This window comes from Bolinopsis microptera, chromosome 10 (assembly GCF_026151205.1).
Source record: "Bolinopsis microptera isolate Bmic1 chromosome 10, MBARI_Bmic_1.0, whole genome shotgun sequence".
In the NCBI taxonomy this organism is placed as follows: domain Eukaryota; kingdom Metazoa; phylum Ctenophora; class Tentaculata; order Lobata; family Bolinopsidae; genus Bolinopsis; species Bolinopsis microptera.
The window spans coordinates 3,379,106-3,395,880 of record NC_087081.1 but is presented as its reverse complement, the minus strand read 5'-3'; the positions used below and the strand labels follow the sequence as shown (position 1 = coordinate 3,395,880).

At 37.8% G+C, this 16,775-nt stretch overlaps 1 protein-coding gene and 1 long non-coding RNA gene across 3 annotated transcripts in view; both read left to right on the top strand.

Moving 5' to 3' along the window:
• Nucleotides 1-1,486: 1,486 nt before the first annotated feature.
• LOC134821786 (uncharacterized) lies at nucleotides 1,487-3,921 on the top strand. The gene is made up of 3 exons (XR_010161052.1): nucleotides 1,487-1,640; nucleotides 1,925-1,991; nucleotides 2,921-3,921. It is a non-coding gene; the product is annotated as an uncharacterized LOC134821786 (long non-coding RNA).
• A 168-nt stretch (nucleotides 3,922-4,089) lies between these two features.
• LOC134822337 (copper-transporting ATPase 1-like) overlaps nucleotides 4,090-16,775 on the top strand; it is a 42,506-nt gene continuing 29,820 nt past the window's right edge. The window contains exons 1-6 of one of the 2 annotated variants that reach the window (XM_063833348.1): nucleotides 4,090-4,364; nucleotides 8,248-8,328; nucleotides 12,101-12,227; nucleotides 14,607-14,739; nucleotides 14,939-15,019; nucleotides 15,340-15,476. In XM_063833348.1, coding sequence (XP_063689418.1) covers nucleotides 4,298-4,364; nucleotides 8,248-8,328; nucleotides 12,101-12,227; nucleotides 14,607-14,739; nucleotides 14,939-15,019; nucleotides 15,340-15,476 — 626 coding nt within the window. In that variant the 5' untranslated portion in view covers nucleotides 4,090-4,297. Of the gene's footprint in view, nucleotides 4,365-8,247; nucleotides 8,329-12,100; nucleotides 12,228-14,606; nucleotides 14,740-14,938; nucleotides 15,020-15,339; nucleotides 15,477-16,775 lie in introns of those variants that run through there. The other variant, XM_063833349.1, reaches the window with a different exon arrangement.

The following is a 16,775-nucleotide window of genomic DNA, read 5'->3' as shown; positions in this document are numbered from 1 at the left end:
GAGATAACCCAGTAATCTTATTAAAGTTTAGAGAGTTGTTCAGGTAAAGACAAACTCCTGATCCTTTAGCCTTGAACTGGTTTTTGTCTTGACAGAAATAACGGGATTGATAACACGAGGAGTATCCACTAAGCTGATATAGTGTTCCATTGTCAGCATCAGTGTTTGTTTCTGCAAGACCAATAACAGAAAACTTGTGGTTTATACTAGACTGCTCAACTGCAAAGTTGTCAAAGTTTGTTGCATTCCCATCAATGTTGAAAAATAAAGTGGACATATATTCGACTGAATTTCCAGGCAGGGTGGTGGCATTCAACTCTGTTATGGAGAATGTTTTGCAGTTTTCAAGAATTTTTGAGCTGTTGTAGATAGATTCAATATAATTAACTGGCTCATCATCAATAAGGCCGTTGTTAGCAAAGTGGGGAGCTTGGTAGAAAGGGTTGTATCGAATAATATCGTTGGCTTCAATACAGACTTTGCAGTATATTTCATCTCGAAATTTGACTATGTTGTCATTAGTTTTGCATTTTTTGTGCATTATTTTGTCACACATCTGACAAATTATGAAAGGGTGTCCAGCTCGTACAGGTTTATTGCAGCAGCAGCAAATTTCGCATATCAATTTAACTATCATGACTGAAATATAGATCTACGTGGTCGTGGGGAAAATCTGCCTTTAGCTTTGGCATTAACAACATCACTGAATGATCTCCCGTCAACAGGGCTACCAAATATCTTATGAGCAATAGCCCGGGAGAGTTTGAATATACCGTTTGATCCAAGGTGAATTGGGTCATCCGGCTTCTTATATCTACAAAACTGCTGATTCAGCAGACCATCTTCGTCAACAAAGCTATTAAAATCTAATGTACCTATTCTAGGATTGGTATCACAGTATCCAAATAAAAACTTGTTAAACTCCATAGCCCTTTCGTTCAGCAAGGAGGACCTAGTTGGCAGTATAGGTGAAACAATTATTTTAGCGTAAGGGCACAATTCACTTATAGTCTTGAGCTTTTTGTTCAGCTCATTTGCCCAATATTTAACATTCCCCCCATCATTCTTGATGTTGTTAGCTCGTGATCATTACTGCTTGTATAACGTAATTATGTTTAACGCCTTAGTTACTGTGATACTTTGCACTTTTCTATAATAAGGTACGGTTTGAGAGGCCACAGAATGTGATACAATCTGAGTATTTGCCAAATCATGAGTAACTTATTGCATATACATACTTATTTTAGGTTAGAAATAATGTGGTCCAGTCTCGGGTCCTTTTATGGTTGTACTGAAGGACACTCTGAAAGGTACAGGATCCTTTAGTATGCTACAAAATAGGACAACATCTTCCTTCTTCCAATTATACATATGATCCTCAGTATAAATTCTAGTGTAAGCATGCTGGCAGTTTAATTTATCACATAACTTGCTCCTAACATATATCTTGTGTACTAGCTAAACAATTATTATCATTAATAGCTCTATAATGGTTGGAGTGTTTACATATTACTGCAATGATGAGTCAAGCTTAACTGATATTGAGAAATTGGCTCAGTCAGAATCTGATGTTTTGTTCACAAGTAAAGGAGATAAGGTGATTAAAGTCTGTTCTCAATCTGGATTCACATCAGATAAAGGTAAAGCTAATTAAGAAAGAAATTTTTATTTACCACAAAACAATCAATACATAATGTTATATTCACAAATAAATTCAAAATTCAAACAGCTCTGTGATTACAGATCTGTTTGAGATACAAAATTGTAGGCAAAATTGATCCTGTTTTTTGACAGGTCGGCCCTTTGGAACACTTTCATTACAATTCATGATGTCTAACTTCCACTATTTACTAGAGCGTACATGTTGTGAGGTTGATAAATAATTGAGCAACATCAGTGATTCAAATTCTTTAAATTATTTCAGGTAACCTGGTTTCAAGTGAACATGGATCTAATTACAATGTCAAAATAACTGGAATGACATGCTTCAGGTTAGTCTATATTTGGTTGATAGACATATAATATAATATACTAAACATAGTATTACATATTAAAATATTACAGGGTAGGCCAAAAGTAATGTTACATACGTTGACTTTTATAGCTCAGTCACTGGTTGCCTGATTGAGATAATTCTTTTCCGTATGACATACTATCACCACTCATTCAAAGAATATGTTAAATCAAATATCATAAATCAAATCAAAATATAATGACACAAACATCATCACACATCATCAATTTTTTCGATTGAAGGTTAATTATCGCATTTATTTGATAGTTCTGATAATCGGATCTAGCCAAATTTTATAGAATTGTGTTTGGATTATGTTTGTCCCAAAAAAAAAGAAAAATTAGAGTTGTAGCTTCTCAGATGACTGAGATACGAAGCATAACGAGTTTGTTCATTACAAGGTGTGATCAGGTGATTGACTGATTAGGTAACCTGTTAAATTGTGAAGGCAGCCCAGTTAAGGTGACGTGTCACATAATCACCCAACCAATTTTGTTAACGAGATAAGCAAAATGGTTGATAACTTCGTCATTGCATATCCGTTTTGCCTCATTGTTTCAGATCAGATGAAGCAATTAATTATTTACAGAAATCTGAAAAAAAATTGGGCATCTATCATGTTCGGAAAGAACAATAAAATAGGTGATATAATATTATATGGGTGTGGTCTGAAATATTCGAATTTTCGAATTTTGGCGACCAAATCCTCGAACGAGTAGCTACAGCATACCATCTGCAAAGTTACAGGTCTCAAATATGAAACACGTTGGTGATATAAGGCCCAACTTATGTAACGTTACTTTTGGCCCACCCTGTAATATAACACCCTACTTATCCATTAACTAACCTTAATCCAATTATGAAATGACAATCTACATTTGAAACGCTTACAACAATTGTTTTCAGATGCGTCAATGCAATCAGCAATGTTGTAAAAGACCTTCCAGTTCTAGCATTCTCCATAAGTCTTGAGAAGGCTTCTGGAGACTTTGTCCTTAGTGAGGGCATTGATATCAATATGATTGTTAGTGTAATAAATTCTATAGGTTCTAAATTTACTGCTTCACTTTAATTGGATTTAGTATGTTGTTATCCTGTTATATGAAGTTATGCATCATGATAAAGTATCAGTATCTAAAGATCTATGTAATTGGTTATCTTGATATACATTTTTTTTAAATAATATTATTTTAATTTGGATAATTAACTTTGATTTTATTGGAGACTAATCCTCTGAATTTCTGGTGAACTTTAAAATTCAGTAGTTTATCTAGGATTTATTATCATTAAATAATTTCATAATATTATTCAGATGACATTTAAAAGCTTCAGTGTGTAGTAATATTTGAAATATTGTACAACTCAAAGTTGTATTCACCTGCGTCCTGGTAGTGTGCATGCAATCAAGTTATTCTTAAAAGTTTCAATTACAGCGTTCCCTGAAAAACCATGCCCAGAAAAACCAGTCTTTACATAAATTCACTGTTACTTGGTTTCTTCAAAATTTCAAAATTTAATACAGATTCTTCATCATCCAGGATACTTTACCGGGTGGCCCAGAAGTAACTGCCCACACGCAACCCTTAATTATGAATCTTGAAATCCGTTTCAGAATTGCATAATTTTACTTTCTATCCCTTCCATAGTATGATTTTTCAGGGTTTCACTGGACATGTTTATTGTATTTTTACCAAGTTAAATAAGATATGAATTATTGTGCTGGAATTAGGAAACGCCCAAGGCTTGGGTCTGTTGAGGAAAGTAACATTAGGTTGTTCCATAAGTTCAGTTCAGCTTCGGAAAATTACATTGTGGCCTGGTCGTTTCCTAACTGAAAAGCAGATATTATGAAAAAGCTAATTCAAATAAATTGTATCTCAATATCCTTGATATTATTCAACTACTAATTCAATTTATTCAACTTATTAAAAACTTACAAGAAATAATCATTAATTGATCATATTCATAAATCTGAGCAGTGATTTACAGCTATTGTAATAAAGTATTGAAATTTTAACCTGCGCCAACTCAAAATTGCTGGATCACAGCTATTCTAATTCTAATACTCTATATATTACTAATCATTACCATATATCTAGTTATGCGAGTGGTCTTACGAAGACTTGACATGTAAACCATGGAGCTGAGGATATTGTCCAAGATAATATGATTTAAACACAAATCTGGTATAGACCCAAACTCAGAGAGACCCTAAATTCTACAACAGCTCCTTCCACATCCTCCCTAGATCAGACTGTATACCATCTCATTAAGGCTGTAAATATGGATGTGACAGTGTATACGTTCTTCTCAGCAAATGACCTTGATATTGCCAGTATTGAGCGTGCAGGTAAGATGGGAATGATTGTTGTTTACCTTATTATTATTATATTTATAATCCCCACTTTGATTATCATTCTTCAAGTAGACCTCACAGTAATTTGTGTTTCCTCTAGTTTACATCCATTCCTTATCCATTTCTTGAAGTTTACCATTCGAAAGAAGTAAATAATAGGATTGAGGGTAGCATTCAAAACTGTGAGCAGAATTCGACATATCGTCCAGGAATACCACAGCATAAAATAATTGCTGAAAAGTCCGACATCTATAGAGAATTCATCACTGTAAACAATTGAAAAAGTTGTATAAAGAGTGACCAGCAAAAAAAGTGGGCAGTTGCAGAGCAAGAAAACGGCTGTGAAAATTGTCACTGTGACAGCAGCAGTTCTCCGTTTGTCATTTGTTGCCCCAACTCTCGATCCTTTTAACAATTTGACCAGACAGACCAGGAAACTGAAGAAAGTTATGAGGGGAGGAACACCATACTCTATTGAAATAAGTGCATACTCCGTGGTTATAAATGTATTTTCAGTCTCAGTTATCGTATCTTCGCCTGTCTCAAAATAAAGGTAACAGTAAGTAGCATCAGCCCCGTAAATAGCATTAAATTTTAAAAGTAACATACAAATACTGTGTGCGATCAAAAGTAGGCAGTACATAAAGAAGCCTCCGAAAATGAGCTTCTTTCTAATTCTATAAAATGGTCTAGCGATGGCAATAGCCCGACTTAAACTTAAAAGAAGGACCAAAAACATGGACATTTTGTTGAGGAAGTCAAAAAGAATGGTCCAAGATGTGCAGAAGAAGATGTTGTTGAATAAAACAGGGAGTCTCCGCTTAAACAAGGATGCTGGAACAGGAAATTGGAACAAACATGTGCAAAGATCAATAGCACCGATTATAAGATACAATTGTGTAACCAAGTCATTCCTTCTGGTTTGTCAGAAGTATCTGAGTGAAAGACTATTCCCTACAATTCCTAGAAGTCCAGCAAGCAGAATCAGAGTTCCTAGTGTTATGTCCCAGCCTTCTTCGGGTGAAGTTGAGAGTTCGGAGAACATCAGTACATGGGAATTGAGGTCGTCAGTTCCAGGCATCGTTTTCAGTAGCTACCTTAGATGTTGTTCGGGTGTAATGATTACAATTGAATTTTGAGTTTTGCACACAAGAATTGTTCACATATTGCTATTGAGAATCTTATAGTCTTATGAAGGCGCAATACCCATTGTTATAAGAACTAACAAATAAACCTCATTAGAAACCACCAAAACCTAAAAAACTGCAGAACAGTAGCTTAACAAACACAAACCGCACTGAGCTCTGACAGAGAATTTACTTTGCAATACTCACACTGAACACTGAATAGAGCACTAATACAGAGCACTAATACAGAGGACTAATGGTGGCATTAATGGTGGCATTATCAATTATCATGAGACTGAGTTCATTCAGCGCTGATGTGTCAGCTGTTCTATTGGAGAGGCTTTTGTCTTAAGGGGGCCGGGGGGGGGGGGGGGGGGGGGTTTTCTCGAAATTTGAGAGAATTTTGATGGAGACCCCCGGCCCCCTTAAAACCCTTCAGTACACGAGTTGATGTGGCTAGACCTTGGTCCTTACTTTGAGTATTAATATATTTCATTATTAGCTTAATTAGTTTCTGTGCTGTAATGTTCTGTATGGTAAAAGTGAACGGTAAAATTTAGACAAAAATAGTTCTTGGCTAAGTTTATTGTGAGTGCAATAACTAATGTTATGGTAGAGCTTGCTATTAGTGTTCATATTAAAGAGATCAAATTGAAAGGGTTTGATTCTGGATTGGCTTTGTAGGTAAAATAAAGATTTCTGCAAATAGAGCTATTTCTTATTACTCATTGCAATGAAGAGTTATCTGGTGAATTCCAAGATGCTAAAATCTCAAATTCTCTTAAGGTACCCATTCCATTTCACCACAATTAAAAAGAATGTTTAGCAATGTATTTATGTGTATTTAATATTTATCTATAAATATGTGTATTTAACTTTGCTCATGCTACGATCCTACGGATCACTGCACAGTTCACAGCGCTGATGATCATACAGTTGCAGTACTGTCATCTTTCTTTAGAAAGGAGTCTTGGAACTATAGAATTATTCTAGATTATTCTAGATTGTGCAAATTATCACCCCATCCAATGCTATACATCTTTTTTATTAATATCCAATGCTACGTGTCCGTGCGTGCTTCTTGCGTAATTCAAACTTTTAAAGGCTCAATGTCTTCAATCAAGCACTCGATAATATTGAGTTGTCACACTTAGCTGTACTGTGTAAGCAGCGGTTATATTGGTATCAGACCCCTGTGATAATTTACATGTATCCTATAAAACGCCCTACTAGTAAAGCAGCGTGACGCCAACATCTCACATCCCCTGGACGTGTACTATGGTAATAGTTACACCCTCTATAACACATCTTATAACACCTTTTGTAACACCTTTTGTAACACCTTTATGTTTACAGAGAAATAAAAGTGACTACTTCGCCAGTACTACTTTAGTACTACTTGTAGTTGCTATAGTTACTATACCATAGCAACTAGATGCTAGATTAAGATACAGCTTCATCAAAGTATCAAGTACTTGCTATCATCATATCATTAACAAATAACGACTACTTTCTGTTGTTATAATAATAAATAGAAATTTAATAACACCGCTATTAAAATAAAACCTATACTCAGCAGTGTTTAAACTAGCCATCCCAGAAAATAACATGAATACTAAGTTAAGAAAAGTAACTTACGTTGGAAAACATAATATCGTCAATACCACTAAAGCCAGAAAATGGTACTTAGGGATCGTTCACATATTGTTACGTAATCACTTTTTGGACAATTTTTACCCCCCCCCCCACCTCCGTAAACAGTTTTATAGTATGAGTTATTCTAGACTTTGAATACGGCAAATTTGTCGAGTAAAACTTCTTATCATTTGGCACAAGGCCAAAGTTTAAATCACGCTTATTCACCTAACTTGCGTTCTAAACGTCTTGTTAAGTTCAATATTCAAATGTTTTAACATATTATGTAAGTGTAATCTTGTGAATTTCTTAAATTGAATTTAAACGGTTTCTAAGATAGAAAGTTTGGTACGTTTATAATAAGTATGGAATGGGGGGGTGTAACGTGTTTGCAAAATAATTCTGAACTCGTAACGTGAAGAATCTGTCAACGCACGTTGCCATGCTTTATAATGATACGTCATAACTAGCTCACATTTACGTTTTTATTGATATTTTTCGATGCGGTAAAAAGTATTGTTTAGGGAATTTGAATACTTACAACTTTGTCGTCATTGTCAAATAAAATCCATACTACAGTACACATCTAGATGATGAAGAGAAATTAAAAAATAACTGATTTTTTAATTTTCTCGAACAAAGCTTTCGACTAGCAGGTTTCTAGTATATTATATATAATTATTTATCATTTCATTCATATTGCCTGCAGTAGTGTAGAAAATAATGTTGCAAGATATTATCTGCATTCCTCATCGGAATGCGAATATCTTGCAACATTGTTTTCTGCATACAATATGAATGAAATGATAAATATCTATATTGATTAATTATTTACCGGTCGTCGAAATTAACGGAATATTACTTACTGCCGCATACCTGCTGCGTTGGCGTCCTCAATCAAACCAAATTATATTATGTTTGATGTTCACAACAAAGTGGCTTCAAGACTCTTGAAAATGTTTGGAAAAGTTGATCATCCACAAAGGACACCTAATTGGACTAAAACATCCTTTGAAAGCTCGTTGTGTCAGTTAACCGATTTTTTTCAGATGGATCTGTCAGTATTGGAATTTGAAAATGAAGTTTACCGATTTTTAACCTGGTTTTCATTTCAGCATCAGAATCACAGTGTCTCTGCAAAGTGTCTGGTAAAACTGTTAAAGTAGTTTCAGAGAACTCCTTCTCTTCTTCGGTTGGTAAGTAGAAAAGTAAAAGAGACCTCAAATCACTCAAATATTTTTATATTTTTTAAATTGATATTTTACACATTTTATTTTATCGAGACTTTTAGAGAATGAAAGCGTTTCAGAATTCAAAGTAGTTAATATTTCTGACATCCAAGTCTTAAGTCTCGAAACTCTAAAGAAAACACCTGATTAATGAACAACGATCTGTGTTTACGCGAGTCATGAGCGGTCAGTGTAACGAATAAATGAGAAGCATAGAGTAAAGATACAGTTAAACTGCGAAGGCACAACACCAAACCAACCTTACTCTATCTCCCAAAAACAACCTTCTCCTGGTCAGCCATGTCCCTCATCCTGCACTTGACCCCCGCAGAGGTCACAAGCCCATCGGAGCACAAATGAGCGAGAAACGGGGAAGCCTTAGCTACCGGGCTAAGGACTGCATCACTAGCAGCGAAATACGGATATACCCTCCCTTTTACATGCGTTCAACCGGCACCCGAACCACACGCTGTTTCTTAGACATAACTTCCCACTTACATCAGTGTCTTCTCGCATCAACTGGCATCGGCAAGTGGCGACACTGTGTAGACTCAACCCTGAGCTTGATCAGAATCTTCAGTCACAAACCTGACACCGTTTCGGGGCTTTCATTGCGATACGGTTTTCTGTCAGGTGCCCCAGCAGTCTCTCTTGGACCACCATCTGATCTGACAATCACCCGAGGATACCTGCTAGAGCTCGCGATTTACGACGAGTTAGCTTATGGCACCTCTGGCTGTTAGGTGAAGTCATAAAGCTCAAACAGCTCTCATCTCCCACTCTCTTTTCCTAGACAGCAGATAAATCCATCTTGAACAATGGGCTGCATCCTTCCCACAATCTCTGACCAACTTCTTGAGGGCTCTCCCAGGCAGACCAATCTTCCTTGATGCACACTCCAAACTTGCTGCGACCACACCTCTAGCACCAACCTCAACAGCAAAGCTGAAACATGACCACCCATTAGCTTGTATTTCCGCTTGTAGACTGTTATACCGATCAAGCTTCAGCTCATGGGATGCAGCTATTCTCTCTTCCGACGGTACTGTAAGCTCCCACCAGATTACTCTCTTGGAAGCTTTCGAGAAAAGAACCAAATCTGGTCTTAATCTGGTCGTTGCTATATCCGACGGGAATTTCAGCTGCTCATCCAGGTCTGCTAATACTATCCAATCAGTGGCCCCACTCAGAATCCCAAACTCACTGACTTTCGACCTCTTCACCTCCTTAAACCTCCCTCCTGCTGGAACAAACTCAATGGCTTTCCGAGTGACACAAGAGCTCTTCCTCTTGTTGACTCTCCGCTCACAATGGAATTTCACTTGGTCTGCTATTTGTTTAAGCACCTTATCGTGGCGCCATCGGTATCTCCCTTGACTTAGTGCCACAGGACAACCAGCCAGAATATGCGGCACAGTTCCCAACTTGTCACCACACAGCTTGCACATCCCATCCTCATCCTCGCTCCACTTGGATGCTAAAGCTGGTGTAATAAGCGTGCCATACACAGCACTAAGCAGAAAACCGATTAATGAGTCCCCATACTTGAAGAGCGTGTGCCAGCTCATGTCAGTCCTTGTCACCAGCTCTCTCCAATTACCCCACCTGGACTGCATCTCCAACGTACCCAACTGCACCTCTCTTTCCTTCCTGATGTTCTCCTTAACCCTATCCAACACCTCCCTCTGCTGCTCCTTTTCTGACATCTTCTCCCAGGGCTTCTTCCAATCACCGAAACCAATTCCCGCTCTACTAAGAGGTTGCACCATACCTCGCACTGACTCACACACCAAGTCTCTTTCAGCTTCGTGAAGCTGAGCATCTGCCTTCCAAACTCTCCCAGACCGCACCTGGGGTTGCACCGCTCTGATCAAAGCATCCTGAGATGTTTGATATGACTGCAAGAGACGGCACTTTTCTACTTTCCAAGTGTCGGTTAGGTTGTCGATGGGGAGAGCAACACTGGATGAATGACTAAACAGGCAAGAGCTACTAAGCGTGTGTCCCACTCCTAGCCATTTTCTGAGATGACTGTTAGTTGTTTGCTCCCAGCGAGAAACAGTGCTGATCGGGATATCATAAATGGCAAGTGGCCACTTCATCTTTGGAAGGACCATATACTGATACCCCCAACATTTCTGCAGGCCGGTGAGGGAGCTAAGATCGAGTCTACTGAGGTATGTAACAAGATCCTCGTGTGTTTTCTCGATTATAGCTTTGTCCTTTCCTTCTGCCCGAATCCACCTCCCTAGAAACTTGATTGGTTTCTCAGATACATTCGGGATCACCTCCCCGCTAAGCTGCAACCTCGCCTGACTACCTTCTGAACTCTCTACAACCCACTCCACTGTCACTCCCTTCTGGTAGACTAGTGCCCTAGACTTAGACGACTTAAGCTTGAACCTTGACCACACAACGAACTCCTGATAAACATCAAGCAGGGTTTGCATATCTACCATTTTAGCCGTGGTAAGGCAGCTATCATCCATAAACAGCTTAAGGGGTGGTATAGCTGTTCCATCCTTAATGTACTCGACACTCCTGGGTACCTTCATCTTCAAGTACTCGTCAGAAAGGTTCATGCATAGCACAAACAAGATCACCGAGATGACACAGCCCATAAATATTCCTATCTCGAACTGCTGCCACTCTGATGTCACTGTTTTAGAGGAGAATCTTCCGTAAACTTCCGAGAAGTATTTGATAACGATGTTGATAACTTTCTCGGGGATATGATAGAAGCGGAGTGCTTTCACAATAAGTAAATGTGGAACAGCCCCGTAAGCATTCGCCAAGTCTAACCAGACAACACTCAGATCCTTTCTCTTAACTCTAGCATCTTTGAGCACCTCCCACATAGCTCCAAAGTGCTCTGTACATCCGTGTACACCAGGAACTCCACCCTTCTGCACTGAGAGATCCACATACCCGTTAGCGACAACAAAGTTGGTTAATCTTTTCGCCAACACAGCGAGGTATATCTTCCCCTGAATGTTTCCTAGCGATATAGGACGTCCTGTGCTGGGTCCAAAATCTCCATCCGCCTTAGGAATGTAGATCCCTTCAAAGTACCTACAGTTGTCTGGGTACTCCTCAGCCTTGTAGCCTCCTCTCAGCACATGCCACAAGTTCTGAGATATTCCTGGACACCTCTTGTACACCGTATACGGGATGCCGTTGTTACCAGGTGAACTCTTACCTCTGGCTTTCTTAACAACCTCTTCGAACTCCTTCTTGGTTATATTCCTGCTGTCAAACCCCACAGTTGGGCTAGGAGCTGCCTCAGGTAACCCATTCAGAACGCCAAGAGGAACTGCCCGACTGGCATCACTATACGTATTAGACAGGTGGTTGTCTAACTCCTCCTTACTACACTTTAACTCTCCCACAGGGCTTGGTTCAAGAATACCTTTAATAGCCTTGAAAGGATCTCGAGTAAACCCACCTCTCTGTCTCCTCACTTCTCTCTGCTTCTTCCTCCTTGCCTCTGCTCTTCTCAACTTACACAGCTTCTCTGCCAGGCCTCTAAGCAAAGCATTGAAACCATCCTTTACAGACTGGGAACAAGCTTTCCTGGCTTTCCTCCTCAGCACTCTCCTCTCAATGACCAACTTATCAATCTCCTCCTGTCTCCTGTTGGCAAACCTGAGACCTTTACCTGACTCTGCACCATAATGTAATTATAATATTATGAGCATAAATTAATAATATAATATTAGTATTACGAGCATAATATCAGGAATGCAAGTGGGTGCCACGGCCGCTGTTCTACACGAAGTTCACATATTTGGGATGTCCTGTGAGAGGTGTGTGAACGCTATCTCACAGAGTATTCAGGAGCTCCCTCTACTGATGTTCCAGATCAGGTGGGCTAATTTCACTTTCACTTTCACTTTCACTTTCACTTTCACTTGATCCGTTTGATGAATACTTTCACAACTCCAGCAGTTCAGCTACATTACGTTTGTGTGAATAATTTTATAACTAAGTAGGACAGTAGGTACCCGATGTCTCAAATTACGACTTTTCTGTTGAATTAAGTTATAATGTCTTTACAACTTTTAAAGTTATGTCTTACCTTAATCCAACGTTTACCAAAGTACACCACTGCTCGAATATGCTCGTATCTACAATATGTTCCTAGATGCTCCTGCAACGTGACTTGATCGTATTACCATGAAATATATTGCAACAATATTATAATTAGTACCACAATTTATTCCTGAATCCTCGTTCCAGACTAAGATAAGCAGCATTATTGGCAACAAATGAAACAATTAATGGCCCGTTTTATATGATAAAGAAGATTTTAGTCGTCGCTTCACCGTATTTAAAATTAGTTTCAATCCAGAGGTTATCTGGGAGGAACCAAGATAAGGGATCTGCTGATATTGATATAAAATTAGATCTAAGTAATTTAAAATTAGATCTAAGTATCTGGTGGGAGGACAAGTTACATGATTTCCCTAGGTTGAATATCTCAGCTGCCGCTATTAATAACTTGACAAATTTAGTCTTTTTAGCGAGTGGCTGAGGTGTGCACCCTTCTATCATAGATCCATACAAGATATAACACAACTAGTGATATCTTAAAATTAAATTTATATGGAATTCAAAACAATCTAACCGTCTCGCTCAATGAAAAGTTTCTTATCGAGCGTCTAAGTGATGGAAAATATTGAATAAGGTTATAAAACTGACATAGACAGATGTGCTTTATAAATGACACAAGAATATTATGATCTTCGTCACTACCACGTTTACCTTACCTGTATTCATACGATGTTGAACTGAGGTAAATAACGTGGTATTTGTGTTACAAAACAGCATTTAACTGCTAAACTCTGTATAGTGTAGCTCGACATGATTTCTTATAAAATATAAACCATTTACATTTATGAAATTTTAGTATTTATGATTTAGCATTTATGATTTAGCACGTGCTACTTATTAGAGACCTGTTGCACGTGCAGCACTGCAGCACGTGCCAGGAGTAACTGTTTAAGTAGCAAGCATTATGAGTACAGTCACTTTGTCTGTGTGCCTAAATGATACCCCATCATGGAATTTAATCTTTGACTATAACTTATATCGTCATGCTTATCTTTATTGGTTCTATTACTAACTCTACCCTGAATTAAAAGAATGTCTAAAGGAGGTCAGAGTTAGTTGTACTGCAAACACCATGTTACAATGTTTGTAGAGAACCTTGTTTGACAATACATTATTATTGATCAGTAACAAGAGTAACACGAGCAAAATATCTCAATAGTATGACACGTATTTGCCAAGTACGCTCCATAATATAATCAATATGACTGGTAAGCGATATAAATTAACAGTTTGATACGATCCTTTGGGTGTTTTATTACAGCGAGTTAATGTTTAATTCCTGTTTAATTCCAGCGATTTACGAAAGAAATATTATCTCTTCTTTACTGCGAGACTCGACTCGCGTTGGCAACGTATATAATATATTATAGCATCATATTCAAACATCCAATAAGACGATGAACCTAATCCCAACCCCACGTTAAATTAACATCAAGGTTTAACTTAACACCTATAGGCACAGTAAAGCTATGATGATATTATAATAATCACGTGACCCCTTCTTTGTTCACTTTCACTTGTAAAGTTTGCAATAGCAAACTTGAGCTATTGTTCTGTTGGCTTTTTGTATAGTGGTTACCATAGCAATTGTTGTAAACGGGGCGCGGAACTACTGGTATAGGTATTTGTTAAAGTATGTATACAATTGTTCTAGAATTTTTCTATACAATACAAATAGGCGATGCTTTACGTCATGTCGCGTTCATCGCACCTGTACAAAAGTTGTCATGAATGTGTCAAAAGTGCTTGAAATCTCGGATTTTTAAGTGGTCTTTAAGCAGTTTTGTCAGAAAACGGCAGACTTTACCCTAGTGTTAGTAATTCTCTGAGATGCGTCACGTCTACATAGAGCGGACACTGGTTCTAGACGTACTAGAGAATTGTTCTAGAAGCTTCTTTAAGAAGCTTTTTGAAGGCGTGGCAGCTGATAACATTACTTAACTTAACATAATGATTAATGATGGTGTCAAGTTTTACGGCATATAGTGATAACATAACTTAATATAATGCTTAGCGTAACGTTGACCTTACAGGATCGTCTAGAAAATGCACTTAAATCAACGATGATAAGAAATTGAGAACTAAAAGTAAATGAAGAAATGAGAAGTGAATTAGAAGCAACCATTTTACAGGCTCAAAGAAGACCGTGGATTGTTTGTTTGTTCTAAAGATTTTGACGTAAACACGATAGCGGATATCATCAATAATATCGGACCCAAGTTTACTGCGACCCCGTCCAAACGATCTTCTGGAATTTTATCCGTGGTGGGTACACACTATCATCAGCATACATTTTACCTCATTATATTTGTCTTACGTTTATCACAGCTGGTTTAATCAATTCTTATCGTGACGGTTGTAGCAGTGCCAGCTCCCAGCAGTTTACGAGTGCATCCAAACATGTTTTAATCAATTAGACTCATGTAATTTGGTAGTTTGTTACTTTAATTTCTCTGTAATCCAGATCACTGAGAAGCTAGAAATGAGTACTTCCTACTTCGAAGTAAAGGGAATGACTTGCCAGAGATGTGTAGCTAAAATACAGGTATAAGTTCACTCTATAACGCTACTGTTTTATTCGGCAAAAATGTCTGCTGATCATATACGATATCACTTGGACAAGAATAAATAATTTAACACATCTTTAACACATCTTTAACACATCTTTAACACATCTTTAACACATCTTTAACACATTTTTAACACATCTTTAACACATCTTTAACACATCTTTAACACATTTTTAACACATCTTTAACACATCTTTAACACATTTTTAACACATCTTTAACACATCTTTAACACATCTTTAACACATCTTTAACACATCTTTAACACATCTTAAACACATCTCCTCCTCACCAGGATACAGTGAACAAGCTGGAAGGTGTACTAACTACCTCAGTCAGTCTTCCCTCCTGTGAAGCAGTGGTGAAGCACGACCCAGCATTAGTTACTGCTCTAGCTGTGGAGTGTTGTATCAACAGTATCGGGAAGTTTACGTGAGTCTACTTAAGTTTTGCTGTTTTTAAAGAGAGGCTGGACCTGGTGGCTCATGAGAGGATATCATGAAGATGTTTTTCTGGCAGAATGGAACAATCCCGACCCACCTTAAGTGGGAAGCTTAAACCTAAACTTCCCACCTAAACTTCCCACCTAAGCTTCCCACTTAAGGTGGGTCGGGATTGTTCCATTCTGCCGTTTTTCTCAAGGATGGTAAATGCGTTTTGGGGAGACTACGCGTAGGTACTACGCATACGTATTTCCCGATGATAAATTACGTATTTCAAATTAAGTTGCAGTAACGCGCGAAGATCGATATATAAATATTACATCACAGCATATGGAATCGTGGCCTAATTGGTTAATACGCTAGCTCCAAATCAGCAGATTGCGAGTTCGTGACTCGGATAGGATAATTTTTCCCATACTTTTTGGCAATTATGAATAACTAATGAATAACTAAAAATACCTCTGTAATATAACTAGCAAGGTGAAATGAAATCGTCATCCGGCCGAAAAATTTATTATAGCCGTTTTAAAAGTTTATTATAGCCGTTCTTTCTTTCCAGGCTGGATTCCTAGTCACTTTTTAAACTTATGCCACTGGGAAGTCCGTGTTAATCCGGTAACCGGTTTCAAAATTCAAGCAAGAGAGACTTGTGATCTTAGTCTGCGAATATTGTAATAGATAAAAATGCACTGGAACTGGGTCTCGGTTGAAAGTCTATTCCTCGAGGGAGGCATAACTGCTTTATAACCTGAGAAGCTCTGCTCTGCAGCAGACTGACTGATTGGTTGGTTCAGCATAAGAATAGCAAGTCGCTGCAGCGTTTTCATTCGAGCACCGTGAAGTCTCCAAAACGACTGTCAGTATTGCTATATTAATATACCATTACCACTGGGCCAGCGACGCACGCGCAAATATCACTAATCTGTAATCACGTATTTCGAAAGAGATACGCGCGTATTTTGAAAAATTTTACCATCAAAGAATTTAAGCGCCAAATTTTGCCGTATTTCACGTATTTCTTAGAATTTTTGAATACGGCGTATTTACAGGCGATTTTTTGACGTATTTACCATCGATGGTTTTTCTTAACGGATTCATTATCATGATATTTTTGGATTTTCAGATCAAATATTATTTTATTGAATGTTAATTGTACAAGTTAGGATAAATTAGTTTGACGAAAATGTTTGAGAAGGGTAATGTTCTTTTAAGAGAATCGCGTTTAGCATTTTTATAATTCAGTTAAATGTTAGATTGAAGGGTTTTTAAATTTAGTTAAATGTTAGAT